Here is a 26,086-nt window from a genome sequence, read left to right as displayed (position 1 = left end):
TCCAAGCATGCTTATCAGAGGTCAACATCTGCTTATTCCCATAATCCCTTTTTTTATTCATTCCTTGAGTCTGCTGTGCAGTTAATTTAGAAGAGGACAGAGTGTGGGATTTTCAGGCATTTGGTGCTAAACAGTAGGGTTGGGTACCGAACTCGGTACTTTTAAGGGTATCGACCGAATTACGTCTGTACTACCGAGTACAGATTCACGTTAAATCAATTACTGCCAAATTTCTGTACCTCAGAGCGCATCTGGGTGAGAGAGTATAGGTATAGGTATATAGAGAAAGAGAGAGAGCGAGACCACGTCACCCCTGCTGCTTGATCAACACAGGGACACGTGTGTGCGTAGTGAGTGTGTGGTTGAACACAGCGAACGGCAGAGCGTGACGGTGCAGAGGAAAAGGTGAGCAGTGAAATTATCGATCTGGCAGTAAATGTACAGTGTAGGTTACAGTAAAGGCTACAGCTTCTCAAGAAAAGCTCCCGTGTGTTGTTTCCTAACAGCTGGAATAGTGTTGCTATGACAATCAGCTCAGCATACGTTGAGGGGATACTTTCCGCAATCTAAATCACACACTGGGGCAGCGTTATGCCAGCGTTATTTGGTTCAGTGTAAAAAAGCAAAGCAGGCGTAATGTTGGCTCTTCTTTAGGGACCGTAGGGCCCTGGAACTGAAATTGCAAGGAACCTATTGTTTTTGTAGAGATTAATAATAATTATTATTATTATTATGTCCCGAGCACGAAAGATTATTAGATTATTATTATCATTATTATTATTAATAGGGCCCAAGCACGAAAGTGCAAGGGCCCAACAGCCCCTGAATGTACCAGGAACCTATTGTTTTTGAGAGATTATCATTATTATTATTATTATTATTATTGTTGTTCCCATTCTGACCCTTTGAACGCATTTTTGAGGGGCTTAGGATGCTCGAAAAATCGTGAAATTTTGCTCACACATGACAACTGCGGAAATCATAAAGTTCCGCAGTGATTGGGCTGGGTGTGGCCAGGGGCACTATAGCACCCCCAAACACACGCCACGGTTGGGGAAAAGTTGCTTTGATCTCCATGAGATTTTCACGGTTCATTGCTCATCATAAAGAACATATTTCAGTATATTTTGAGAGAGTTTACCCAACAGGAAGTCAGCCATTTTGGATTTGCATCAATTTCAAATCTTTAAACACATGTTTGAGGTCTTTAGGATGCTAAAAAAAGTCACGAAACTTTGCACCCAGACGTGAACTGGTAAATACTTCAATTTGAGTCCACTTTTGGGCTTGGGGGTGGCGCTCTATAGCGCCCCCTAGTGACTTTTAGTCTTAAACGGTTAGGGAAACTTGGCACACCCATCAGAAGGGGTGTGTCTTGTTTTCTGGTATAGTCTGGGGCTTGGGTGTGGCAAAATGGCTCGATAGCTTCCCCTACAACATTTCAATGACGCAGCCCCTGCGGTACATTTCACCTAGATGTACGAAATTTAGGAGGCAGATGTATCACCTCTAGACTTAAAAAAAAAAAAAAAAAAAAAAGCCTCTTGCAGCCATACCCTAAACCCAACAGGAAGTCAGCCATTTTGAATTTAATGTGCCATTTTTTGCCATTTATAGGCTCCGTACTTTACCGATTAATTCCTAGAGAATTAATCGGATCGACTTCAAATTTGGGCAGTGTAATCTAAAGACTGTTGTGATGCTCAATTGCGAAGCTCTTGAGGTTTCATCAATAGGCGTTGCCAAGGCGATGCGGCGAAATCCGTGTTTCAAAATTAGTGACAGTGCTACCTTGTTCCAAAATTTGTAACTGTTACCTCAGCGCCACATTGTCAAATCTTTCCCAAATTTCACGTTTTGATAAGAGTCCCGAGCTGAAGGGGACTGAGGTTACTTTGCTTGGCCTGCTGCAACCATAACCCGGGTAAGTAGCAGAAAATGGAGAAGTCAATGAAAAAAATTAAACAGGATTACTTTCATATACTTTAAATTCAGTTGCTGCAACTCACTAGATTGCCTTTCAAATCATGATGTTACGATGACAGAGGGCTCAGTGGATGATGGCATCGTTCATCGACCCAACCCTACTGCTGGTGCTGATCTCCATCTCTGCATGACCACTGAAGTATCAACAGACACATCAGATACAAAAACAGGATTGTATTTCTTTCACTTTCACACTCTGAAACCTGACAAACGCTGTTTCTTTAAAATGTTCTTCCTCATATCGGGGTGTTTACATTTTTACAGGACCAACATTCAAGGAAATGCTTCTCAACATACTCATTACAAACAACCTACTTTAAATTGTTTTCTTAAGCTATTTTATGCATACACAGTTTGTCTCTGTTTGAGCAGTGGAGCATAGTATTTTGAGGCAGACTGAACTCAACTTCCCTCTAGCCGTGTAGTTATTTTACCAGTCACAGTCAATTTGCTTAGGTTTCCCACCTTTGCTATATAAGTAACTCACATAGTACTTTGACCTTTTTAGCAAAGAGCTCATTCTTGCTGAACTTGTTTTTCTTTTCTGTCAGCAGAGGAAACGCAGACTGAGCCTATTGGACCATGAGGACATTAGCTGTGTACAGGGAGGATGTTTAATGATTAAAACGAGCTGCATAGTTTTGTGAGATATGTAAAATAACGGAAAGAAAATTACCTCATCTAAGTTTTCCCAAATCCTCAGGGCCAACTGTAGCTAGTGCTGCAGAAGGCAAATAAAGGAATAATTTATCATTTTGGGAAATTACCTTATTTGCATTTTGTGGGATGAAAGGATCGAGATCAGTCTCGTGTCTGTGTGGTAAGCACTGAGCTGGAGTCAGGATGTGGTTAGTTTAGCATAAAGACTGAAAGCAGGGCGAAACAAAGACATGAGATACTGATATTAATCTGAACGAAAGCAAAGAAAGCATATTTCCCAAGATGTTGAACTATTGATTTAACTGACTTGCATTCCTACACACAGTGTCAAATGGGCATCAACATCAAGCACATGCTCGAGGCATTTTTTACACAAACTTCCTACACAGCAGCTTTATCTTTTGAAGACATGTTTAGCTTTATGGTCTACAATGTTTAGGACTTCCTGGAAACCGCTGAGCCACTGTTCCTCCTCCAGAGTCCAGGTGTGTCGTCAACATGTGCTTCTGGTCAGCCTCGTGGAGTAAGGAGAGGTAGATGTGGGACTGGAGGAAGCGGGGGTAACAGTCTGCGTCCAGGAGCGAGTAGATGCGCTTCTGTGCGTGGGACAGAGAGGTGTGCGAGGGAGCCTGCAGCAGCTGCATGGTCAGATCCCTGGTCTTACTGTCCAGGTTCACCTACAACACAACAGCACAGTAATTGCTCTACACTCATTCAAAGGTCAGTTCCAGTGTATTACACCTTCAGTATTGCTTTTGTAGTTTTGGCCATCATTAAGTTATGTACTCAATATACCTTGGTGGTTATAATTACTAGAAGGAATGATGGCTACGAAAATCCACGGAGCCCCTGAAGGCTCACGTGGGTTTTTTTTTCCTGAACTGCTTTTGTTTTAACTCCCAATAAATGTTGTGTTCCCTCACATCATGTTTTTGCATTCTCTCGCAATATTTTGCGTTACCTAGTAATATATTTTGCATTCCCTCTGATCCATAGAGGAAGGCTGAGCTGGATTATGACCCACAGCTGTGGCTGCTCGGGCACGAGTCCGCGTCATCGAAGCTAGATAGATAACTAGCGGAGCTAGGTAATGGAGCTAGTTAACCTAGCTCTCTAAACTGCGTTATTATTTAAAATAAATTCCCACTGTGACCGTTTGGGGGCTCCATAAAAATAAGCCCCAAGCTGTAATAAAACAAAGTTATCTTTTAATGCTGCTCAAGTTTTTGACATTAAAATAATGAAGGAGAACAAAGCACCCAGAGTGCTCAGAAGGGAGCTCATTTCAAGATAATTATTTCCAGCTATTTTGTGTGTCATCAATACAATTGATTCAATTCTTGTGAAAGGCATTACAATAAAAAGATGTTTTATTAAGCTGCACCCGAGTAAGCTATTTAGAAAGCACAGACTTACATGTGCAATATAGTGAATCCAGAACTCATCCATGAGCAAACTGGAAAAAAGATGGCCCTGCGTTGAGCATGTGGCAGTTTTATTGTTTTACTGCTGAACATTACTGTTTCCTGAGAACATGTTTGTTCTCATTAGAACAAGTAAATGTCACCTAGTAAAGGCGGCTGTCCTGAGAATGATATGTTCTTCAGAAAAGTGTTGAGAGAGCTTGGAAGTGAAAGGAAAGGAGTCTTCCCAGGAAGAAGACTGTGTGCATGCTCACCCACTCGTACTGGAACTGTAGAGACATTACAAACAGACATATTTACATCTACTGATTAGCGCGTGAAATGTTGTGTTGCTATGTAACTTTCGGGAAAAAAGTAATAACAAACTTTCTTTTACAAATGAAATGTTGAATTCATAAATAACAAAACACACCTGTGTCCAGTTCAGTACACTCAGGGGTTTTGCTGCTACAGCCTTACTTGGTCTGGTATGACCAGTAATTTATGGTGGCTAATTTTAGCTAATGTTAGCAAACTTTAGATGTGTCATGTAGCTGACCTTACCGAGTCAGTCTGCTGACTTTATGACTCTATAATACTTGTGCTATTGTTATACAACGTGTATACAACGTTTATACAACAGTTCAATGGTTTTATCACCAAAGTAAGTTCTTCACTCTCTGCCAGGTCACCTGATGGGGACTCTTTAAAGGCCCGAAAAACTTTTTCTTTCAGCCTTTTACTATCAGCACTGGGTCCTACATGAACACACTATGTAGTGTTTAGTAACTGCATGCATCAATCAGCATTTAGCAACATTTAAACTGAATCTGATGACAGTTGGTGGGTTGTTTGGTCACTGTCATTAAAATCTGATCAAGCCACACCCACGCAGTCCAGATGAAGCGGATGAGCTTGTCTGTGTTGAACTTCTAACGAAAGAGGTTTTGGGTTGGTTTATTTTTTAGAAATACTTGAGATTCAAGAAGTCAGAAGTCTCGGAAATTTGGCAGGAAATTAAATTTACCATTACCCTGCAACTGTTGCAAAAGTTATACAGTCTTGCTTTACAGCAGCCCCAACAGAATGACAAATCTTACTTTCTTCTAGCAAATCTTATTGATCATAGTTTGTGTTATCCATTGCATGTTGTTAGTCGGGGACTCGCTGTTTTTGCTGCCTTTCTTGGCCACGACACTCTGGTAAAAGAGATTCTCAGTCTAAAGGAGGCTCTCTCTCTCTCTGCTTAAATATGGGTTCAATTTAAAACAATCTTGTAATTGAGGTGTTAGCACAAGATATTTTTATTATGCTCGAACTCTTGCTCTATTAGTGGAACGAAGGCTCCACATGAATGCAGCTATCGATGTAATGCTGTGACGATAAACTCGAAGCACCCACATAAGCTTCTGAAAACACAAGCAGCATCCAAAACACACACAGCACGTTGTTTGGAGGGAGACGCCGACTGAGTAATAAAAAGTGCATTGAGGGAGAAAAAAAGACAGGTGTGGACATGTGACAGGACTTGAATTACACTTCCTGTTTCATGAAGAAAGGTTGCGTAGATTAGCTTTTAGTGCATGCAGCTAGAGTGAATAAAAAAGCAGGCGTGTACCTCCCGGGGGGCACCTGGCTGGATGTAGGAGGCGCAGATGTCCTTGGCCCTCCTCTGCAGGCTGAAGTTGTTGGACGAGTGTCTGTACTGCTCACAGGCCAGATAGAACTGCAGATTCTCCTCGCTGAACTCAGAGCGCAAGAATGCTCCAAACACTGAAACACCAGCTAAGGGGAGGAGGAGGAGGAGGAAGATAAGTGGGGCTTACCTCACCATGCAACGTCACATTACGCATGTTACAAGAGGAGGACACCCACACACAGAACACAGACACGACAATCCCTCAGGCCTAATAAGCACATGAGAAACACACAACTACTGCCAGCAGCAAAGTAACGGCGTGTTTTTAGTCTGAGGAATCAAACATGACTCACTGCTTTGTACAGAGGAAGGCTTCAAATTGCTGACAACACACGTACAACATGTCACAGTTCACAAATGTGAGCACTCCACATTAGCATGGCACTGATAAGGATGCTAAGTCACACAGAGTGGTTAGTCCTCATTTCATATTCATTGATACTGGAATTCCAAGTAGCTTATGGTGGCTAATAAGATCCTAGTAATATATTTTGCATTCCCTCTGATCCACAGAGGAAGGCCGAGCTGGATTATGATACAGTATTACGTATTATGTCGTAGACTTCAGCTGGTTGTGACCACGGGGCAAGCGGGCGACCCACAGCTGTGGCTGCTCGGGCACGAGTCCGTACCAAACACATGTATGTTAGGTTCATTCTCCTGTCAGTGGCCTTGACACTGGCTTAGAGCTGGAGTCGGTCCCCCGGCGCTGCACAGCGGCTGCCCACTGCTCCTAATACATTGCAGCTAGACAGATAACTAATCTCTAAAGCAGAAGTAAGGTATTACTCCATAACTGACATTACTGACTGTAGTTTATTCTGACTCAGTCCCACACACACCGTCCTGCTGCCCCAAATACTCACCAGAGCCCCACATGTGGATTCATCAGCTGCTGAAAATAGTCCCCAGCAAATGCACTGTTTACCCATTTCAGTAAGGTTTGTTAAAAACTACCTTGTCTAGCTGTTTTAGGAGTCACTAGCACATGGTTGGTTTGAGTCTGCACACACACATTTGTTGGCAGTGAATGTATGTATTTCCATTGAAATGTATTTAAGAATTCAAGAAAACCCCATTGAAAGTCAGTCAACTGTGAGTGTATAGATTAATGAGGTAAATTCGTATCACCTGCAGTATATAACAAAACTGAGTGCATGTAATATCACTGAAATAACTAAATCAAATCCTGTCCATTTAATACAACAAATATTTGTTTTTAGCCAGCGCCCAAGAAGAATGAAGCTACTTAATTAGAAAACAGAAACGTTGCTGTGACTAATTAAACTATAATGGAAGGTCTGTATTTAAGAACCAACAGCAATAAAATTCAGTACACCCTTCATTGGTCAGATTCCATTCTTATGTTTTATATTTTTAAATGCCCACGATGTATGTTCTGCCATTCTTCAGATTATTCTGTTTAGCTGCTCAGTGCTGGAGCGGTTGTGTTGCTCTTCCTTATGCTTTAAAATACCCCAAAGGTGTTGATTCAAGTCAGGGGACATACTTGGCCAGGTCATAGTTCGCTTTGTTCCTCTTTAAAAGCTCTTGGGATTTTTGCAGTGTGTTTGGGATCATTGTCATGCTGGAAAATCCCTCTCCTGCCAAGCTTCTTGAGACTGGGAGTCGTCTTTTCATTCAGTATTTCAGTATTTATACAAACTTGCGTTCACGGTGCCATCTCCCCAACACCTGTTCCCTCCTAACCACTGCTGCAGCTGCATTTCTGCCTATGGTCAGTAGCCTGCTGATGCTCTTGTGCCCTCTGCCATCTTTATCAAGTCTCACGATCTAGTTTTGTAATTGTTCATGCAGTTTGCTTTAATTGATCACAGGTGTAATCACTTTTGTTGCATTGAGTTTGTACTGTTGGGCCCGTATTTTCAGTGTAGTTTATCTAACCTGTTTTTAATCATACATAAGATCAAATACCCTACTCTTCAACTTAAAGAAATGCAATTATTGTAAGATGATAAAATTTTAAATCATTTAATATTTTAGTGATATTGCACAGGGGTGTAGGGAGTTTTGTAATATACTGGATATGGCTGGGTATTGTTTAAAAGGTTTGGATATTGGTGCCAATACGATATCTGAGTTTTGGTATTAATACCAAATTAATACCACTGACCCTTTTATTGACCCAATTATATCTATCGATCAAGCCAGATGAAACTAACCAGTTAGCTAAACTTCAAGCATGCCTTAAGGACATAAAGACCTGGACGACCTGCACTTCTCTGATGTTAAACTGACGTTCAAACTGCGAAGCGGTAGAACGCTATTGAGTTTGTGTCTGTTTTTTATTAGCATCATCATCACAAATCTTGGGAGATGTCTTCAGGCCTTGTTTGGGAACAGGCGTGCCAAAGCATTTTGAGCTTGACTCATAGGGGGCGCCACAAATGCCAGAAAACTGTACCTCAAAACCCGGTGGACAGAATTTCACCACATTTGGTGTGCATGCTCTGGGGGCAAGTATTAACCAAAATCTGTAGTTTCATATTGATTGGTGCGAGTGGGCGTGGCCTATCACATACTTGCTCAATACTCAAGATGTCTTCAAGCAATCCTAATTAAACTCACCATAGACATCACGCGCTATCTCCTGAACATACACACCACTTTTATTTTAAATCTGAGAAAGGGGGTACGACTGGTGGAACTTTGAGTACACAATTATTGAAACGCTGCAGGCTTTGCGATGATGAAACAAGCGTGTGATTGGTCTCACTCCTTGACTTTGTTCGACTTTATGAAGCCCGAAACCCGCTCGTTGCTTCCCACAGCTTTAATTTGGGCCAATCCAGCTGCTTCCTTCCATTGAGCAAAAAAAGTTTGAACCCACCCATTTCTGCCTGCAGCTATATTTAGTCTTGTTATTATTATTACTATCATTATTTTATTAATATTACCACTGCCATTACATTATTATTATTTAACAATTCTATGTGGAATTTGCATTATGCTACTCCCTCTCTTTCTCATTTTCAATTCAATGGGGCTTTATTGGCATGGGAAACAGATGTTAACATTGCAGAGAAGTGCTGATACAAGCTACTTGTGTGTTGCTCTCCATACTTTCATGAATGCTCACCATAATTTTTCTTTTCTTCTGAAGTTAAAGTAAGATCTTTTCTTCAATTGGGAACCTGAGTGAAGTTTTCTTAATATTCTTTATAAATTAACATTCAAAGAGACCCGATTTGAAATTGACCAAAGGACAGTCGGACTGAATCCAATTAAATTCGAGGACAATTTTAATTCCAAAATGCAGGTGGCTCGAACAGAGCCACATCTGTCAATATAGTGGGATCTTGACCTGATTAGACTGGATATAATCTGGACCTGGCCTGAGTCAGGTCCTAGGTCTCAGATACTTATGGAAAATTTTGGAATTTTGAGCCAGATACCAATACTGATATGAGAGTTTAAAAAAACTCAAACAATTATATATGGGTCAATTGTTTTTACATAAGCTGATAACATGGACAATTTTTTTTCCTTTTCTTTTTAAGAATTGTGACTAAGATATGTAGTGAGTGGGACATTTTACAGTGATAAATGGTGACTCTAATAAGTGGAAAAACTATACTGGCCAATACTGTATATCAGTCAGGTTGATTTATCGGAGTAGCACTTCTGTGTGGACCACTGAAGACCTCTACCTAGGATGAGATACTCAAACTGAGTACTACAGTCATGACTAGTAAACTGACTTTGACGCAGACCATGAAGTACCCCTTTTTAAATTCTAGCACTTTAAGTCAAGCAAGTCTAAAGTCTCAACAAGTTGTTTTTCATACTGCAGTGAAATGAATGAAACCTAGTGGCTGCCTGGTAGATATGATATGAAGCACATTCAAAAATCTAAAACACCAGAGCATGCTCTCAGAAATGATAAGCAATAATGTTAAGTACATAATTTTTAGTAAATGGGCTACAACATGCAGAGACACTAATCTCTAAAGCAGACAAGTGAATGAAAACAATTCTGTGGCATTCAAAATATCCTGTAGTGTCCGTGTTATCAGAGGGTTTAACCAGGGGTGACAATAAGAGTGTGTCAGTAGATACTGGAGGATACTGGAATACACCATGAGAAAATATATTATCAGGAAATAGAAAAGTGATTAAGGAATCTACCTGTGCAGACGTGCAGGTTTCCTAATGATGCAATGTTGCAATCATAATCCTTGTTAATGTCAGACTGGTCAAACATCTTCTAGCTGGAGAGACTTTTAGACAAACTCTGTTATAGCAGTGATTTTTAAACAGTCTTGGAGTTTACTGTCTGTTCTGTTCATAGAAACAGCAGGTTCAGGGAAGTGCTGCTCTTTTAACTTTATTGCACAGCACCGCCACCAGTGGCGTCTCAGATGTTAACATTACAGCAACATGTGAGTTCTGATGAAAGCAGGGGGCATTGGAGACAGATTTGACTTTTAGTTGCACAAACATTTCTCCAAGGCAGAAGTGCTCAGTCAGTTAAATGTCAGAGTGTAGAGTTCAGGTCAGAACCTCAATGAAAAGTGTAAGAGGTAAAAGACGAGCTATCAGCTAACATCAGTTAAAAAGGTACCGTGTGGAGTTGTCTTTGCTATAAAGCAAAACGCATCATGTGTATCCTCAAGGCTTTATACAAACATGTTAAATGCATCCTACCTCACGAATAATTTGTAATGCCTTATTGTATGTTCTAAAGTCTGAATTGTTTACATTAGCTTAGGGTCTTCTCCTGTTTAACTGGCACATTTCTACCATATATGTAATCATTTTTACTAATTGTTTCCGCCCTTGGACTCCCTCATGTGCTTACCTAGAACTCTTGTGACAAACTGAAACAATGTAACGGACTAAAGCTCTGCAAGCAGCTATTAGAGCCTGGTTGCACTACCATTTATAACAGCCATATTTTGGACCAAAACAGATACATTTCAATGGAATCACGATTAGTGGATTTGTTCCCAGATGCCTGATAGTGGTGCTAGAAGAAAGGTCTGGAGGTCACCAAAAATATTAGGATTCATCCTCTGGACCATAAATCAAGCAAAAGTTGGTGAAAGTTCAGTAAGGAAGATCTTTTCCCTCTCACTCCTCATTCTGGTGGGAATTCCTGCTATTTACCAGCAATTTCCGCTTCAATGTACTCCATCACTTCCACTTTCACACGCTGTCAAAATCCCTTTCATTAATTTCTGACACCACCATATCTGACCAATGATCTTTCTGTATGATCCAGCAGATTCAACTGAGAGGTTTCATCTTCCATATGCTGGCTTTACTCCACCACCTGCACATCTAGACTCTGGGGGACTCCACCTATCTCTTATCTTCATGGGCCTATGCTTATTGAAGATGCATCACATCAATGGGGTCTAATCGCCAAAGTCCTTCTCTGTGGTTGACCTCAACAAACCTTTCAACTGATCTCTCCTTATTGACGCAACGCAAATTTCATGGAAATAATCTTTGAGATACAGTGGTATGGATAAGTGTTTGCCCCCTTCCTGATTTCTTTTTTTTTTTTTTTTTTTTTTTTTGCATGTTTGTCACACTTAAATGTTTCAGATCATCAAACAAATTTAAATATTAGTCTCCAAAAAGTTACATTTTTGTCCACAGAGTATTTTCCCAAAAGTCTTGGGGATCATCAAGACTTTTGGGAAAATACTCTGTGGACTGACGAGACAAAAGTTTAACTTTTTGGAAGGTATGTGTCCCATTACATCTGGCGTAAAAGTAACACCGCATTTCAGAAAAAGAACATCATACCAACAGTAAAATATGGTGGTGGTAGTGTGATGGTCTGGGGCTGTTTTGCTGCTTCAGGACCTGGAAGACTTGCTGTGATAAATGGAACCATGAATTCTGCTGTCTACCAAAAACTCCTGAAGGAAAATGTCTGGCCATTTGTTCGTGACCTCAAGCTGAAGCGAACTTGGGTTCTGCAGCATTACAATGATCCAAAACACACCAGCAAGTCCACCTCTGAATAGCTGAAGAAGAACAAACTGAAGACTTTGGAGTGGCCTAGTCCACGTCCTGACGTGAATCCTATTGAGATGCTGTGGCATGACCTTAAAAAGGCAGTTCATGCTGGAAAACCCTACAATGTGGCTGAATTACAAAAATTCTGCAAAGATGAGTGGGCCAGAATTCCTCCACAGCGCTGTAAAAGACTCATTGCAAGTTATCGCAAATGCTTGATTGCAGTTGTTGCTGCTAAGGGTGGCCCAACCAGTTATTAGGTTTAGGAGGCAATCACTTTTTCACACAGGGCCATGTAGGTTTGGATTTTGTTTTTCCTTAATCATAACAACCTTCATTTAAAAACTGCATTTTATGTTTACTTGTGTTATCTTTTAATATTTAAATTTGTTTGATGATCTGAAACATTTAAGTGTGAGAAACATGCAAAAAAATAAGAAATCAAGAAGGGGGGCAAACACTTTTTCACACCAATGTACCATCCTCTGGACATAGGCGAACGACGGACAGACCGACAAACTTATCAGCCGACATTGCCAACCTCAGGCCCCACTTCTATCAGGGCAAAAGTGCAGTTGAGAAGTTATACAGGTGCGCGTGTGCGTGTGTCTAGGTCATTCACTGTCCCTCAGGTTGTGGCATATATGGTCTGTCCTCTTCTCCTAGGAGTATTTTCAATGTTGAACTTGTTAAAGTAAACATTCCTTATTTCATCGAAGGAGGAAGTGTAGGAGGAAGTGCATCTCTGTGTAGGAGGAAGTGCATCTCTGTCTCAACCTCACCTGTCGAACAGTGACCACATATTCTGTTTTCTTTTGGTTGCCAGGATTTTTTGTGTCTTCCTGTTTCGATGTCCAGTTTGTGATCACTGAACCTGTATTTGGTCAGGATCTGTCTCTAACAGTAGGGCCAGATAACATTCTGATCTACTTTGGCTTTTAGTTTCCTCTTTCCAGTGTTCCAAATAGAGGAAACCAAATTATAACATAATGCAAATAAACCTGATTGGTGTTTGGAAAGCAGTGTTGTCGTGAGACTGGTCAGAGTGTGTCTGAGAGGGGGCAGTTAGTCTCAGCACCGACTGACATAGGGGACTCTTTTCTCAGCTCTTGAGTTTGGAGGGCTTTGGAATGGAGGGAGTCTAGAGGGCTGGTTTAAGGTGATTAAAAAGTGAGCGCTCTCTTTTGAATGTTAATTATCAGTGGGTATCTGCCTAATTCTGCTCTACATGCATTTGTTGGTGTTTTTCTGTGTATGTGTAAAATTTATCTGCAGAATTATCGTAGAAAAGGTTTCAGTCGTAGTCATCTGGACACTGTTTTCAGAATCAAGACGTTTCGGCTCCCATCCGGAAGTCATTCTCAGTTGTGAAAAAATGGGACAGGAACTAGAAATTTAAGCTACTCTGTGTTACATAAGCCCCGCCCTCAGGAAGGAGTCTACCTGAGTATCTGTTAATGGTTAGTTTCACCTGAAACTGACCTAATTGTTTCCAAGATGGCCCAGTAATCAGTAATCAGGCCTATTGTTTTCTGGCTGCACCTATCTCATCACTGTTAAGTACCTGATTAGCATGTGATTGGCGTGACCAAGGTGTTAATACACTGTGATAGACTTTGGGCAGATTGAATCTCAGACCACCATTTCTGTTCAAAGAGGGGTTCTCTTTTTTCACAAAAATGGCTTCCTTGACACTCCGTTCAAACCAATTCTTCTCTCTACTCAGAATCTTCACCTCGCTGTCTTCAAATGTGTGGTTTGCAGCTTTTAGATGCAAATGCACGGCGCTCTGTAATCCTGAGTTAGTGTGTCGTCTGTGCTGATAAAGTCTTTTGTGAAGTGGCTGTTTGGTCTCACCTATGTACCGTTCTTTGCAGTTTTCCTCACTGCACTGAATGGAGTAGACTACATTGCTCTGTTTTTGTGTGGACAACTTGTCCTTAGGGTGAACGAGTTTCTGTCTTAAAGTGTTGCCTGGTTTAAAGAAGACAGGAACATCGTGCTGTCTAAAGATCCTTTGTAGTTTTTCAGACAGTCCAGATACTGAATGGAGACACCGTTCCTTCTTGGTTCAGTTACACTTTTGTCCTGTTTTTTGGCTCTTTTAACTTTGTTGATTGCCCAAGTAGGATACCCACAGGCTGAGAGAGCATTCTGGACATGCCTTTCCTCTTTCTTCTTACCCTCTGAGCCGGTGGGCACTTCTTGGGCTCTATGTTGTAATGTCCGGATTACACCCAGCTTGTGCTGTAATGGATGGTGTGAATCAAAGAGCAAGTATTGATCTGTATGTGTTGGTTTCCTGTACACTTCTATCTGGAGCTTTCCGTCCTTTCCGTCCTGTAGAACAATCAAGGAGAGGAGTCCTCCCGCAGTCTTCTCCTCACCGCTTCTGAGGTCAGGATGCAGGTGAACAAGGACACAACATCATAAGAAACCATTATGTCATCTGGGTCCAACTGGAGATGTTTCACTTTGTCCACAAATTTCTGCGTGTTTTCCACATGATGTACTGTGTTCCCCACCAGTGGAGCCAAGATTGTAGTCAAATGTTTGGCTACGGTGTATGTGATGGAATCTGTGCTGCACACGATGCAACATTCTCTTTGTGAATTTTGGGAAGGCCATAGATGCAAGGAATGGCTTCCCCAGGGTATAGTCTGTAATACAGAGGCCTGTCTATCACTTCCTCCTTCTCAAGCTTCTGTAGACAGTCTAACCTTCTTCTTGTAGCTATTGGTTGGATGTCTTAAGTTTTTGATATGTGGTTGTGTCTTCAAGAAGGTTGTTGACCTTGGTTTCATAATCGGCTGTGTTCAGAATCACAGTGCAGCGACCCTTGTCTGCTGGTAGAATGTTTATGCTGTGATCCTTCTGCAGTGCTGAGAGTGCCCTCCTCTCTTCGGATGTAATGTTGGAAGGAGGCGGTTTGGCACTCTTTTGTGTTGCTGTGACACGTAGCCTCAGGTCTGCAGCCTCTTCTTCTGTCATCTTGTTCTTCCTAATGGCTGTTTCTGTGGCTGTGATGTAGTCCACTGTAGGGATGTGGTTGGATGTAACTGAAAAGTTGAGCCCTTTGAAGAGCACATCTTTTTCCGCCTGTGTCAGGATGCGGTCTGATAAGTTTTTGATCCAATTGTTTCTGTTAACACACGTCTCCCTTTGTTCAGTCCCTGATCTCCTGTTGTGCTGGTCCTTTCCTAGATTCTTCTTATTCAAAAGAATGTTAAATTTCTTAATTTGCTTAATTGTGAAACAATTAGGTTAGTTTCAGGTGAAACTAACCATTAACAGATACTCAGGTAGATTCCTTCCTGAGGGCAGGGCTTATGTAACACAGAGTAGCTTAGATTTCTAGTTCCCGTCCCATTTTTTCACAATTGAGAATGACTTCCGGATGGGAGCTGAAACGTCTTAATTCTGAAAACAGTGTCCAGATGACTACGACTGAAACCTTTTCTACGATAGAACACTCCTGGACGAACGAGGGACTACACCGTCTTATCTGCAGAATTCTGCATGAAAAGATTCTGTTGAATGTTTGTCATAACGGGTATAGCTATGACGACTGAGTGGACCCCATACTTCACTACCATACATCGCAATGGGCTGGATGACACTATCAAATATTTTATGCCAAATGTTAATTGGAATTTAATGGCAGCAGCAGATGGCCGCCCACCCTGAGTCTGGTTCTGCTCGAGGTTTCTGCCTCTTAAAAAGGAAGTTTTTCCTTGCCACTGTCGCCAAGTGCTTGCTCATGGTGGGAATTGTTGGATCTCTGTAAATAATACTATAAAGAGTACGGTCTAGACCTTCTCTATATAGGAAAAGTGCAATGAGATAACTTCTGTTATGAATTGGTGCTAAATAAATAAATGTTCAGGGATTTAAATGGAAAATAATCCAGTTAATCAACTTGCACTCAAAAACAAAGAGAGGAGAATTTGTTTACCTCCTCAAACAAATGCTTTAATCAATCATTAAAGTGATTTCTGCCTCCAAGAAGTGTTTGGCTAAATAAAACTCAAATCTCAGAACAAAGCAGGACTCACTTTGGCTGGCCAGCAGGGCATTCAGGGACTCGGCCCATTTTTCCAGCTCTTCTCGACTGATCTTCCTGTTCTTACTGTGGCCCACCTGACTCCACTGACGCATGAAGAGTAGCCGAGACCTCCTCTCTGTAGCACTGTGGACCAGGATCACATAAGGTAAGGCAGAGGCAGCAGACATCAGCCAGAGGAGATCATACCAAAAGATATTGCTATCATCACATCTCAGAGGGTTCTCAAAACAAATGACAGGAGATGTAGCTTCACAACAATCTTATAAGGGTAAGATTAAAAAACACTGCCTCACCTTCAGGATCAAATGTATTTAATTTTAAGACATCCAATCTTTGTTTAAGGACAGTGAATTAACTGCCTTGTGTGTGGTGAAGACATATTAACAGTTATATTATTTTACATGAGAAAACATCTATCAATCTAACAATTAACAAAAGAAAATAAATGGGATTCTTACCTGTCTTTCTGATCTGACAGGTTGGAGTTTGAGGAATGAGGACTCTGAAACAGAAACCACAGAGTTAACTGGAGCTCTTCCTCCTGTTCCACTCTCTGAAAATCCCAATAAATCTGCTTTCAGTGTAAATCTCAGTGTCACTGTGACATAGAATTCAGTTTAAACCTCTAAACTAAGCTACAGCAATGACAGTTGAGAACCTATAAACATGTAGGATAAGAATAAGCAGACCAGCATATTTTAAAAGATCATAGTTTGACAAACCCAACTCAAGATGCACTTAACGGCTTTTTCATAAGTTTTCAACCATATCACATGGTTGTCATCAGCAGATGGAGATGGACATATTGACATGGTAGCTGTATGATTTCATCTATAGTACTTGAAAGACATTATGTTTGTGTTGGCTTAAAATGTTAAACTTAACTTAACCAGTCAATTTAAAGCACCTATTATCAATACTTCATATTAACAATGAATCATAACACTATGTGTATTGTGAAAGTGGTCGCTTGTAGCAATGACCCCACAGAGAATTCTCACCAACTCTCCAGGTGCCCTCAGCTGGAAAAACATTTTTATAGTCTCTTTTGAGCTCATTGATTTGGTTTTTCAGCCCACAACTTTACTGTTTTGGTTGAGTCTCACTGCTCTCACCGCATTGGTTTCAGCCACAGCAGGCAGACGTTTCCAGACCAGAAATGCGACTCCAAATTAATGTTAATGTTGCTCTGTCTGTGTCTGCTGAATGTGTAAATAGGTAACTCTTTGCTAAAGTGATTGCAGATCACAACATTTCAATGTGTACATTGGAAAATTTGTGAACATTATGTCTGCTTTTACTTTAGTCTAAGTTATCACTGCATAGTAATGATGCAGACTTTTTAAAGTCAATCCTTGACCTAACTCAAATTCCTCCAATTTTTATGGCACACTGAATTGAACAGAGACCAACAGATGGAAAGTGGGAAAAAAATGTCCAAAATCCAGATCCATACAGAAGGCTTAAAAAATGTCCAGCAGTAATGTAAAAGTTTGGCAAGATTTGTACCAAATGTACAGTGGCCCTGAGAGCTCAACGCACTGCAACTTAAGAAAACACATGCAAAAAGACAAAACAACAAAATTAAGAAAACATCTTCACCAATTTGACACGTGTGCAGTATTTAGAATGCTGCAAAGTAAGAACACACAACCAAATACAGAAATGTGCTGTAACAGAAAACACTACCAACACTACCAAAAACAGCATACATTTTAGCACATTTTCCACCACCACTGATGGAAATCTGACTTCAGTGTGTTGAGCTCTCAGGGCCACCGTACAAATGGGCTACATGTTCGAACCTTTACTATGTATAATCTAAATTAGGTTTAGGACTTTTTAAGAACCTGCCTATATGCTGCTCTACTCTTACGTGTAGACTGAAACTTAACTGGTGTCCCACCTGCCCAAACAGACTCTTGAGGTGCAGTTTAGCGGCTGACAGTTTCAGTTTATGGTGGTGCCTGTGCTGGGATTTGAAGAAGGGGTTGGAGGAGGACGATGGAGATTGGGGTTGCAGGTCGTCTCTCTCTACGCTCTCCGTGCTGTCCTGGGTGTCCGGGGCCAGCTGGCTGTCACTGTAGGCCCTGCAGCCTTCACTGATGACACACACTCCGAGGTGGCTCTTGTCCACTTTCCCCAGCTTGCTCAGGTTCTCTGCGCTGACGCTGTGCTCCTTGGTCAGCTCCTTCTTCCCCGCCTTGCCGGGACTCGGTCTGGGCTCCTGGATGGTGGGAGTCAGGCCAGTTGACCTCTCTTTCAGCTCATCTTCCTCCACGTGGGGTGTGTAGGTGCCAGACTCCCGGTTCTTCTCATAATCTGGGTTCTTCAATGCCACCCTCTTCCACGGGAGGAAGTCAAGATCCAGGAGGGAACCCTCAGAGCTGAATCTACGCATGGTAGCTGTATGATAAGTGATGGAGAACGGTAGGAAAAGGAAGTGCTGCAAAAAAAGTGAAAAAGACAAGTAAAGGCCAGAAATGATGTGAGGATGTGAAGGGTTAATAAAAGATCAGCGCTGCAGTGAAGCACAGCCTGTTAAACAAAGCAGAGAGGATTGGGGTTGGGAGAGGCGATAAAATTGGACAATCAGAAAAATGGGTCACAGAGACAATGAATTGCTCCACATTACTGTTTCCACTCACTGAATGGCAGCCCACTTGGGAACCAACTTCCCTTATAGAAGCTTAGACCTTTAACCTCTCTTAATTTATGCATACACACACACACACACACACACACAAAGGGTTAAATCATTAATGTAAGCGGAGATTATTTTGGATCAAATACAGCTGTCTTGCCTCAGAAAGTTCCATAAGCATTTCACCTTAATCATAATTTAAGAATCTTAGGGATATAAAAAGGCATAATTAAGGGATTCTGTTCCCACAAGCTGCACCACCAACAACACAAACAGACACAATGCCAAGGTTTACTGTCAGTTCAGCACAAGTAGTCCCTTGATTTATTTTCCTCAGTTGGATCTTGATTAGCAGTGATTCTCTACATATACACACATATAAACACTTAAGACTCATAATACCACAGATTCTGAGATATATATATATAATGTTTTTGCTTTTTTTGTATTTATTTTTTTACATAAACTTACATAACTTAACTTCCTGTCATAATTTTGGCTTTGTTAGTTTACTTAGTAAAACAGAATTTTGACTTATTATTCCACTAAGTTAGTCATAATTTTGACTTAAAAAGTGAAATCAAAATTTTATTTAATAGAAAAACTTAGAAATCCCAAAGTGTGACCTAGTATCTTAACGTTTGGACTTAAAATGTTTTAACCTTGACTTAGTGTCACAAATACCGACTGAAAATGAAAAAAAAAGGCATGGTCTCTGTTACCACTGCACACACAGCCACTCTACCCCTGTGCCGTTTTATATTGCTTGATGATAGTGTCATTTAATTTCATGAGCCAGCCCCCACAGTCCTCAGCTGCACTGGAGAAAACTGCAGGCTGATATTGGACTCATTAAGGCATTCACAAGGTCAGCTGCAGTGACACCGCTCTACTATGTTAAGTTTACCTCTTCGCCCAGCAGTTACTAAGCTTTCTCCATGGCAGATCCTTAGGTTCCTCCAGATCTCATGAGCAACAAGTGCATGAACTGAAGGTTCGGGATCCAGTCGATTTCAGGTCCCCAAAGAAAGCGAAATCCAACCTGCAACGCTCCTGCTGTCCCGAGATGTGTTGTTGGCTCAGTCAGCCGCCCGTCTCCTACAGCGCTGTCAGATGCCACTAACTGACTCAAAGAGCTCGCGGAATGAAGGTGGACATCAGGAAGAGTTCCATAAAGTTTCCCCCCGTGACACTTGAATGGCACAGATAGGCCTCTTCCTCATGACTGCTGCCACACCTTTACTTCTGTCCGGACTTGTCCGTCAGACCGGGACTCCTTGAGAAGAGCCGCCTACAGTCTGCTCTACACGCGCGCGCGCGCGCGTACACAAGCTCCTTCATTCGCATAATTTGAGGTGTGTCCTGGAAAACACGACGACCCGCGGACACTGGCTTCAGGTCCCTGGGGACAAGAGCGCGCAGTGTGTGTGTGAACAGGAAAGTCTGAATAATAGAATAAAATAGAAAATACAATCCATTGCACCTTCAGTAGGCTACTACAACAAGACATTTTACCTTTACAACAACCATTAATACTACAAATACTGCTATTACTACTAGCCTACTACTACTACTAATAATAATAATAATAATAATTAATACTTATTTATTTGTTTACTTTTCGGCATATATAATCAGATATTGAGGTGAAAGTACAAATAATTAGCATGTTCAACACTTTTTAAAATAACTGTACACTTTACCAAAGTGACAGCCATCAAAACACAAAAGCGCTCAGGCATAAAACAGACACTTCTCTTTACGTCATTGGGGTCCTTTGACGTTGCATTCAGAGCTGTGTTCTATTTGGGAAAATTAAGCTAGTTAGCTAATGGATGAACCGGAATACGCTCACACTCTAACAAGAGTTTCCTTTAAAATACAGTTGCCCATGTTGTGGTACACTTTAGCAGACCTTAAATCAAAAGCAAGACCTCTAACCGGTTTTCCGCTGAACGTGGACAACGATCTCCCCAGGGGAGATTAGCTAGTTAACCTCCCGGTAATTGAGATTTGCTAACGTTAGCTAGCTGCCTAAAAAGCTAATAACAACAACAACAAGGCTCTGGAGCTGTCTGTAACCAGGTGCTGCCTAATTATTATACCACATTTATTAGTTTGATGGCAGATAAAGGTTACTAACTTCATCAGCTGCAGCTTGGTTCCTCTATATTCCCCTATTCCACATATTAAAGATAATCTCTAATGCACAATAGTAAACATTAGCTGGCTAACGCTTAATTTACAGCTCTAACTTTATTATTATTTCAGACATTCTGGAATATGGCGTCAAGCGGCATTATTGAAGTCACTGTGAAGACTCTGGACTCCCAGAGCAGGAGCTACAAAGTCAGAGGCGAGGTAATAATAATAATAATTTTATTTGTATAGCACTTAGAGCTAGGAGCACAAAGTGCTTTCCATAGACAGCATAAAAAAGACCATCACAAATATAAGAAGAAAAAACAAGAACAGCAAAATACAACACACAATTAAAAGACCATATAAAATATATTTACAAATAAATCATCCAAGAGAGAGAAGTAGAAAACAACTACTAAAATGAAGTTAAAAACAGGTGGTGGCACAACAGAGCTGTATTATGTAAACAAATATAAGTAGTTGACAGGCAAAAAGGCAAGTCTGTAAAATTGTATCTTAAGACAGGATTTAAAAGCAGAAACAGTGTCAGCAGATCGAATACTGACTGGAAGACTGTTCCAAAGCTGAGAAGCCAGTACAGAAAACTGTCGATCACCCTTTGATCTTAACCTGGACACCGGAACAGCTAGCAGGCCTAAACCAGCAGATCTGAGAGGCCTTTGTGGACAGTAGGGCGTTAAACGTTCTTAATGCTTTTACCCTGATTTAAATATTGCTCTATTTAGACTCCTCTCTTCCCCGTCCGTTTCAATGTCAGGTTGTGTAATGTGTGTTGTCCCCCAGCTGACAGTGAAGAAGTTCAAGGAGCACATAGCATCATCAGTGGAGATCCCAATAGACAAGCAGAGGCTCATCTACCAGGGCAGAGTGCTGCAGGATGACAGAACGCTGACTGAATACAGTGAGTAAATGAAACCTGCAAACCTACAGTATGCAAACACACAGTTCAATTCAGTTTTATTTATATAGCGCCAAGTCATAACAGAAGTTATCTCATTGCACTTTTCATTTAGAGCAGGTCTAGACCGTACTCTTTATAATATTAATTACAGAGACCCACCAAATCCCACCATGAGCAAGCATTTGGCGACAGTGGCAAGAAAAACATTCCTTTTAACAGGCAGAAACCTTGGACAGAACCAGACTCAATGGTGGTGGGCTGCCGTGTAAGGTTTTGAGAGAGAGAGAGAGAGAGAGAGGTTTTGGGGGTGGGGGAGAGGGAAGTACCAATACTTTATTAATATTACCACAACCATTACTTTTATTTTAAAAGTAATGGTAGTGGTAATATTAATAAAGTAATGATAATAGGAATGATAGTCATAGGAATTATAATGACAATAATAGTAATAAAGCCAATAACAACAATTGTAGTAGCAGTTGTCGAGCAGGAACACAGGGGCAGCAGGTGGGCCACAACCACAGATCCAGTCTCTGCAGCTCTGGAGGCAGAAATACCTGCTGAAAGCGACAGAAGGAGAGAGGAGAGAAACGAGAAAGCACAGAACTACGGGAGAGAGAAGATGTCGAGTTAGTAACATGCAGTAATGGGATAAAAATGCATACAGGTGGAGAGGGAGAGGAGGAGAGAGGTGCATCATGGGAAGTCTCCCGGAAGTCTAGACCTATATCAGCATAACTAAGGGATGGTTCAGGAGTCACCCAAGCCAGCCCTAACTATAAGCTTTATCAAAGAGGAAAGTCTTAAGCCTACTCTTAAATGTGGAGATGGTGTCTGCCTCCCGAACCCAAACTGGGATCTGATTCCACAGGAGAGGAGCTTGATAACTGAAGGCTCTGGCTCCCATTCTACTTTTGGAGATTCTAGGAACCACAAGTAACCCTGTATTCTGGGAGCGCAGCGTTCTAGTTAGGTAATAGAGTACTATGAGCTCTTTAAGGTACGATGGTGCCTCACCATTAAGATCTTTGTAGGTGAGGAGAAGGATTTTAAATTCTATTCTGGATTTTACAGGGAGCCAGTGCAGAGAAGCTAATATTGCAGAAATATGATCTCTTTTCCTAGTTCTTGTCAGTACACGTGCCGCTGCATTCTGGATCAACTGGAGACTCTTAAAGGACTTATTGGGGCAGCCTGATAATAAGGAATTGCAATAGTCCAACATAGAAGTAATAAATGCATGGACTAGTTTTTCTGCATCGTTTTGAGACAGGATGTAGCTGATTTTTGCAATGTTACGTAGGTGAAAAAAGGCAGTCCTTGAAGTTTGTTTCATGTGGGAGTTAAAGGATAAATCCTGATCAAAGATAACTCAGAGGTTCCTTACGGTGGTGCTGGAGGCCAGGGCAATGCCATCTAGAGTAACTATATCTTTAGATAATGTGTCTCGGAGGTGTTTGGGGCCAAGTACAATAACTTCAGTTTTGTCTGAGTTTAATATTGCAGAAAATTGCAGGTCATCCAGGTCTTTATCTCCTTGCTTGATTTTCATCTAACTGATTGGTTTCATCTGACTTGATCAATAGATATAATTGAGTATTATCTGCATAACAATGAAAGTTTATGGAGTGTTTCCTAATAATATTGCCTAAAGGAAGCATTTATAAGGTGAATAGAATTGGCCCAAGCACAGAACCTTGTAGAACTCTGTTACTAACTTTGGCTTGCACGGAGGACTCACCGTTAACATGTACAAACTGAGATCGATCTGATAGATAGGATTTAAACCAGCTTAGTGCGGCTCCTTTAATGCCAATTGAATGTTCCAGTCTCTGTAATAGGATGTGATGGTCGAATGCAGCATTAAGATCTAACAAAACAAGTACAGAGACAAGTCCATTGTCCAATGCAATTCAAAAGTAATTTGTAACTTTCACCAGTGCTGTCTCTGTGCTATGATGCACTCTAAATCCTGAGTGAAAATCCTCAAATAAACTATTGTTATTTAGAAAGTTACACAACTGATTGGCGACTGCTTTCTCAAGGATCTCAGAGAGAAACGGAAAGCGACATATAGGTCTGTAGGAGTGCTACAGTGAACATAGTGGAGCAGCATGATCTGGGACAAACAACCAGTGTGTTTTTATAACCTGCAAAAGATAGGGAAGTTGATTTTTCACCTTTGCTTTTGACATCAGCAGTGTCAAAAACTATGATATTTGTATGTCTATGCATAGCCCATTCAAATAGATTTACCACTACTCTTAATGTGGAATGAAACTAAAGTTGAAATTACTTTTTTCACAGCAGTCATTTTGACTTGTCAAACACAGGTGTAACAAATAACATTAATTGCTGCATTGCGTTGCAATAATTGCTGGAACAGAGCCATCGTTCTCCTGTAATAGGTCAAATTTTCAAAAGAAACAAGAGTGCTCTGATGCTAGCAAGACTATCAAGGTTCATTCAGAAAGTAAAACAACAGGTAATGATGGACAGACATTTGACAGGGAGAAAGAAAAAAACAGGCGATGCTCATCAAGCAAACACCTCTTCAGTTAAACATATGACGTGACGAAATTTGTCTTGCTCTGGATTTTACTGACAATATAGCAGGAAAGGAGATACGTTTGAAAAAAAAAAAGTTTATTTCTATTAAATTGGCTTCTAAAGTTAATGAGAGCAGTTAGACAACCAAAACAGTTGTGGCCTGTAAAACCAAAACAATGAGCTAGAAGAGGCTAAAAGGCTCAGTGGAGCTGAGGGAAACTGAGCATCAGCAGAGCTGATGATAATTCTCTGTGGGCTCATCACTATGATTGATACCTTTCACATTACATATAGTCATTTGCTTCATTGTTAATAAAATAAAAATATTGATCAGCTTAAGAGCAGCTTTAAGTTATAATAATTTGTGCTTATTGTGCAACATTTTCTTGTCATGATGGCAGCAATGCGCTGCGGTGGTTGAGTCTATGAAATATCAAAAATAAAAACGCATTACTATTACACGTTACCAGAGCCCAAATAATAATGCTCTTCTTGTCCAACACTGAAAACCTGCTCTATAGGAAAAGTGCAATGAGATAACTTCTGTTATGAATTGGGGCTATATAAATAAAATTGAATTGAATTGAAACACTGAAAAATGCCAGATAGTTAATTTAGCATATGAATTGGGAAATAGCGACAAATCATCGTACTTGAGAAAGTAAACGTTTTTACAATATGTAACAAAGTCCATCTCTTTGTTTCTCCCTCAGATGTAGATGGGAAGGTAATCCACCTGGTGGAGCGTGCCCCACCTCAGGCCACCATGTTCGGTTCTGGGGGTGTGGGTGTCTCCACCGGGAGGGCAGAGGGCGGAAGCAGCAGCAGCAGCCACACCTCCACCTCCTCCCAGGGTGCACCACATGACCGCAACGGCAACAGCTACGTGATGCTGGGGACCTTCAACCTGCCCGTCAGCATCATGGACCCCCAGCAGATACAGGTGGGGATGACCCTGCTGCATGCAAACTAAAATTTCACAATATTTTTCTGAAGGGAAGAACGGTTTCATGTTTTGTGACAGCTTGAATTTGTTCTGTAGATGTCTGTCCAGCAGATGATGGCTGGAGTTGGTGAAGCTGGAAGGAATGCCAGGGTCAGCTCCACCTCTGGGGTAAAGGCTCAGTCATCATTTCACCAATGTTTTTAGCCCTTCGGTCTCACTCTTCTGTAAAGCTGACAGGTGTTTATATGTATAGAACAATGGCTCGGTGGACGAACAGATCAACTTGGACCAGTCGGTGCAGAGTGAGGCCAGGATGAGGCTACAGCTGGCTGAGAACCTGCTCAGAGACACTTGCTCTCTGATCCACAGGCTGGAGGTACAGTACACGTACTGCTTTTGATACCTACAATAGGGTGTTATTTACAGCCTGATAGCATTGTCACTACATGTCTTAGCTAGGCAAGTGATAGGTCATCGGAATAAGTTAGGCTACTGAGAAATGGCATCATCATCAAGTTTTTCTTGTTCTTTCCATTTAGTATGTTCCATTTATGTATATGTTTTTAGTTTTGGCACTACAGTTCCCATCATGCTTTGGGTGATGTAAACAGGGAGTGTACTGTAATGTTGCCATGCAGTCAGTGGATTAGTTGTGGGTTACAGCTGAGTCCCATTTTTTAGCCTAAAGTTGGATAACATAATACTCACGCTGCAGTATTAGGATTACTATGAAGGGAAGAAATCTTGAAAAAAGTTGGAATTTTACAATAAAAAGTGCACTCTGCGTTTTATGTATCAAATGAGGGATGTGGATGAACTTAAACTATAGGTTTGACCAATAAGCACCTCATTATCATAGATTTTAAGATACTGAAAATGAAAAAATTAAACCAATTACATGATGTGTTAATCACATAACTACTGAGTTTATTGTTATATCATTACCATTTTTTTCTCAAAATACTACAACATTATCCTCAAAATCTCAGATTTTTTTTTTTGGGCCCTTATACTACGTTAATACCTTAACTAGGTCACAAATACTCCGGAAATATTACATTATGGTGAATCTGC

At 41.0% G+C, this 26,086-nt stretch overlaps 2 protein-coding genes and 1 pseudogene across 8 annotated transcripts in view; 2 read left to right on the top strand and 1 right to left on the bottom strand.

Annotated features, from left to right (window-relative positions):
* Positions 1–26,086, top strand: part of LOC122864763 — a 109,143-nt pseudogene that overhangs the window by 432 nt on the left and 82,625 nt on the right.
* Positions 1,971–19,811, bottom strand: si:ch211-152p11.4 (regulator of G-protein signaling 3). Of its 2 annotated transcripts, none has more exons than XM_044171428.1 (6): positions 19,360–19,811; positions 17,715–18,346; positions 16,267–16,310; positions 15,798–15,931; positions 5,668–5,834; positions 1,971–3,323 (listed from the first exon to the last, which is right to left on the bottom strand). In XM_044171428.1, the coding sequence occupies exons 2-6, from the start codon at positions 18,207–18,209 to the stop codon at positions 3,066–3,068; spliced, it is 1,098 nt and encodes a 365-aa protein (XP_044027363.1). In that variant the 5' UTR covers positions 18,210–18,346; positions 19,360–19,811; the 3' UTR covers positions 1,971–3,065. The 2 variants fall into 2 exon arrangements, with proteins under 2 accessions (XP_044027363.1, XP_044027362.1); XM_044171427.1 differs by having other exon boundaries at positions 17,715–18,254; positions 19,360–19,809.
* The window catches only part of bag6l (BCL2 associated athanogene 6, like), a 38,337-nt gene continuing 32,468 nt past the window's right edge, over positions 20,218–26,086 (top strand). For 2 of the 6 annotated variants that reach the window (XM_044171392.1, XM_044171390.1), the window contains exons 1-6: positions 20,220–20,537; positions 20,724–20,813; positions 21,399–21,516; positions 24,780–25,009; positions 25,109–25,180; positions 25,266–25,388. In XM_044171392.1, the coding sequence (XP_044027327.1) occupies positions 20,736–20,813; positions 21,399–21,516; positions 24,780–25,009; positions 25,109–25,180; positions 25,266–25,388 (621 nt within the window). In that variant the 5' untranslated portion in view covers positions 20,220–20,537; positions 20,724–20,735. The other 4 variants (XM_044171395.1, XM_044171393.1, XM_044171391.1 and 1 more) reach the window with 4 other exon arrangements.

This window comes from Siniperca chuatsi, linkage group LG17, assembly GCF_020085105.1.
Source record: "Siniperca chuatsi isolate FFG_IHB_CAS linkage group LG17, ASM2008510v1, whole genome shotgun sequence".
NCBI lineage: Eukaryota > Metazoa > Chordata > Actinopteri > Centrarchiformes > Sinipercidae > Siniperca > Siniperca chuatsi.
The sequence above is the reverse complement of the archived record's forward strand: the minus strand, read 5'-3'. Positions and strand labels throughout refer to the sequence as shown.

Coding starts and splice junctions, on each gene's coding strand:
- si:ch211-152p11.4 (XM_044171428.1), bottom strand. CDS start 18,209: ATGCGTAGATTCAGCTCTGAGGGTTCCCTCCTGGATCTTGACTTCCTC. Junction 16,311..17,714: donor TCAAGAGTCTGTTTGGGCAG/GTGGGACACCAG, acceptor TTTCTGTTTCAG/AGTCCTCATTCCTCAAACTC. Junction 3,324..5,667: donor AGCCAGGTGCCCCCCGGGAG/GTACACGCCTGC, acceptor GTTGTGTTGTAG/GTGAACCTGGACAGTAAGAC.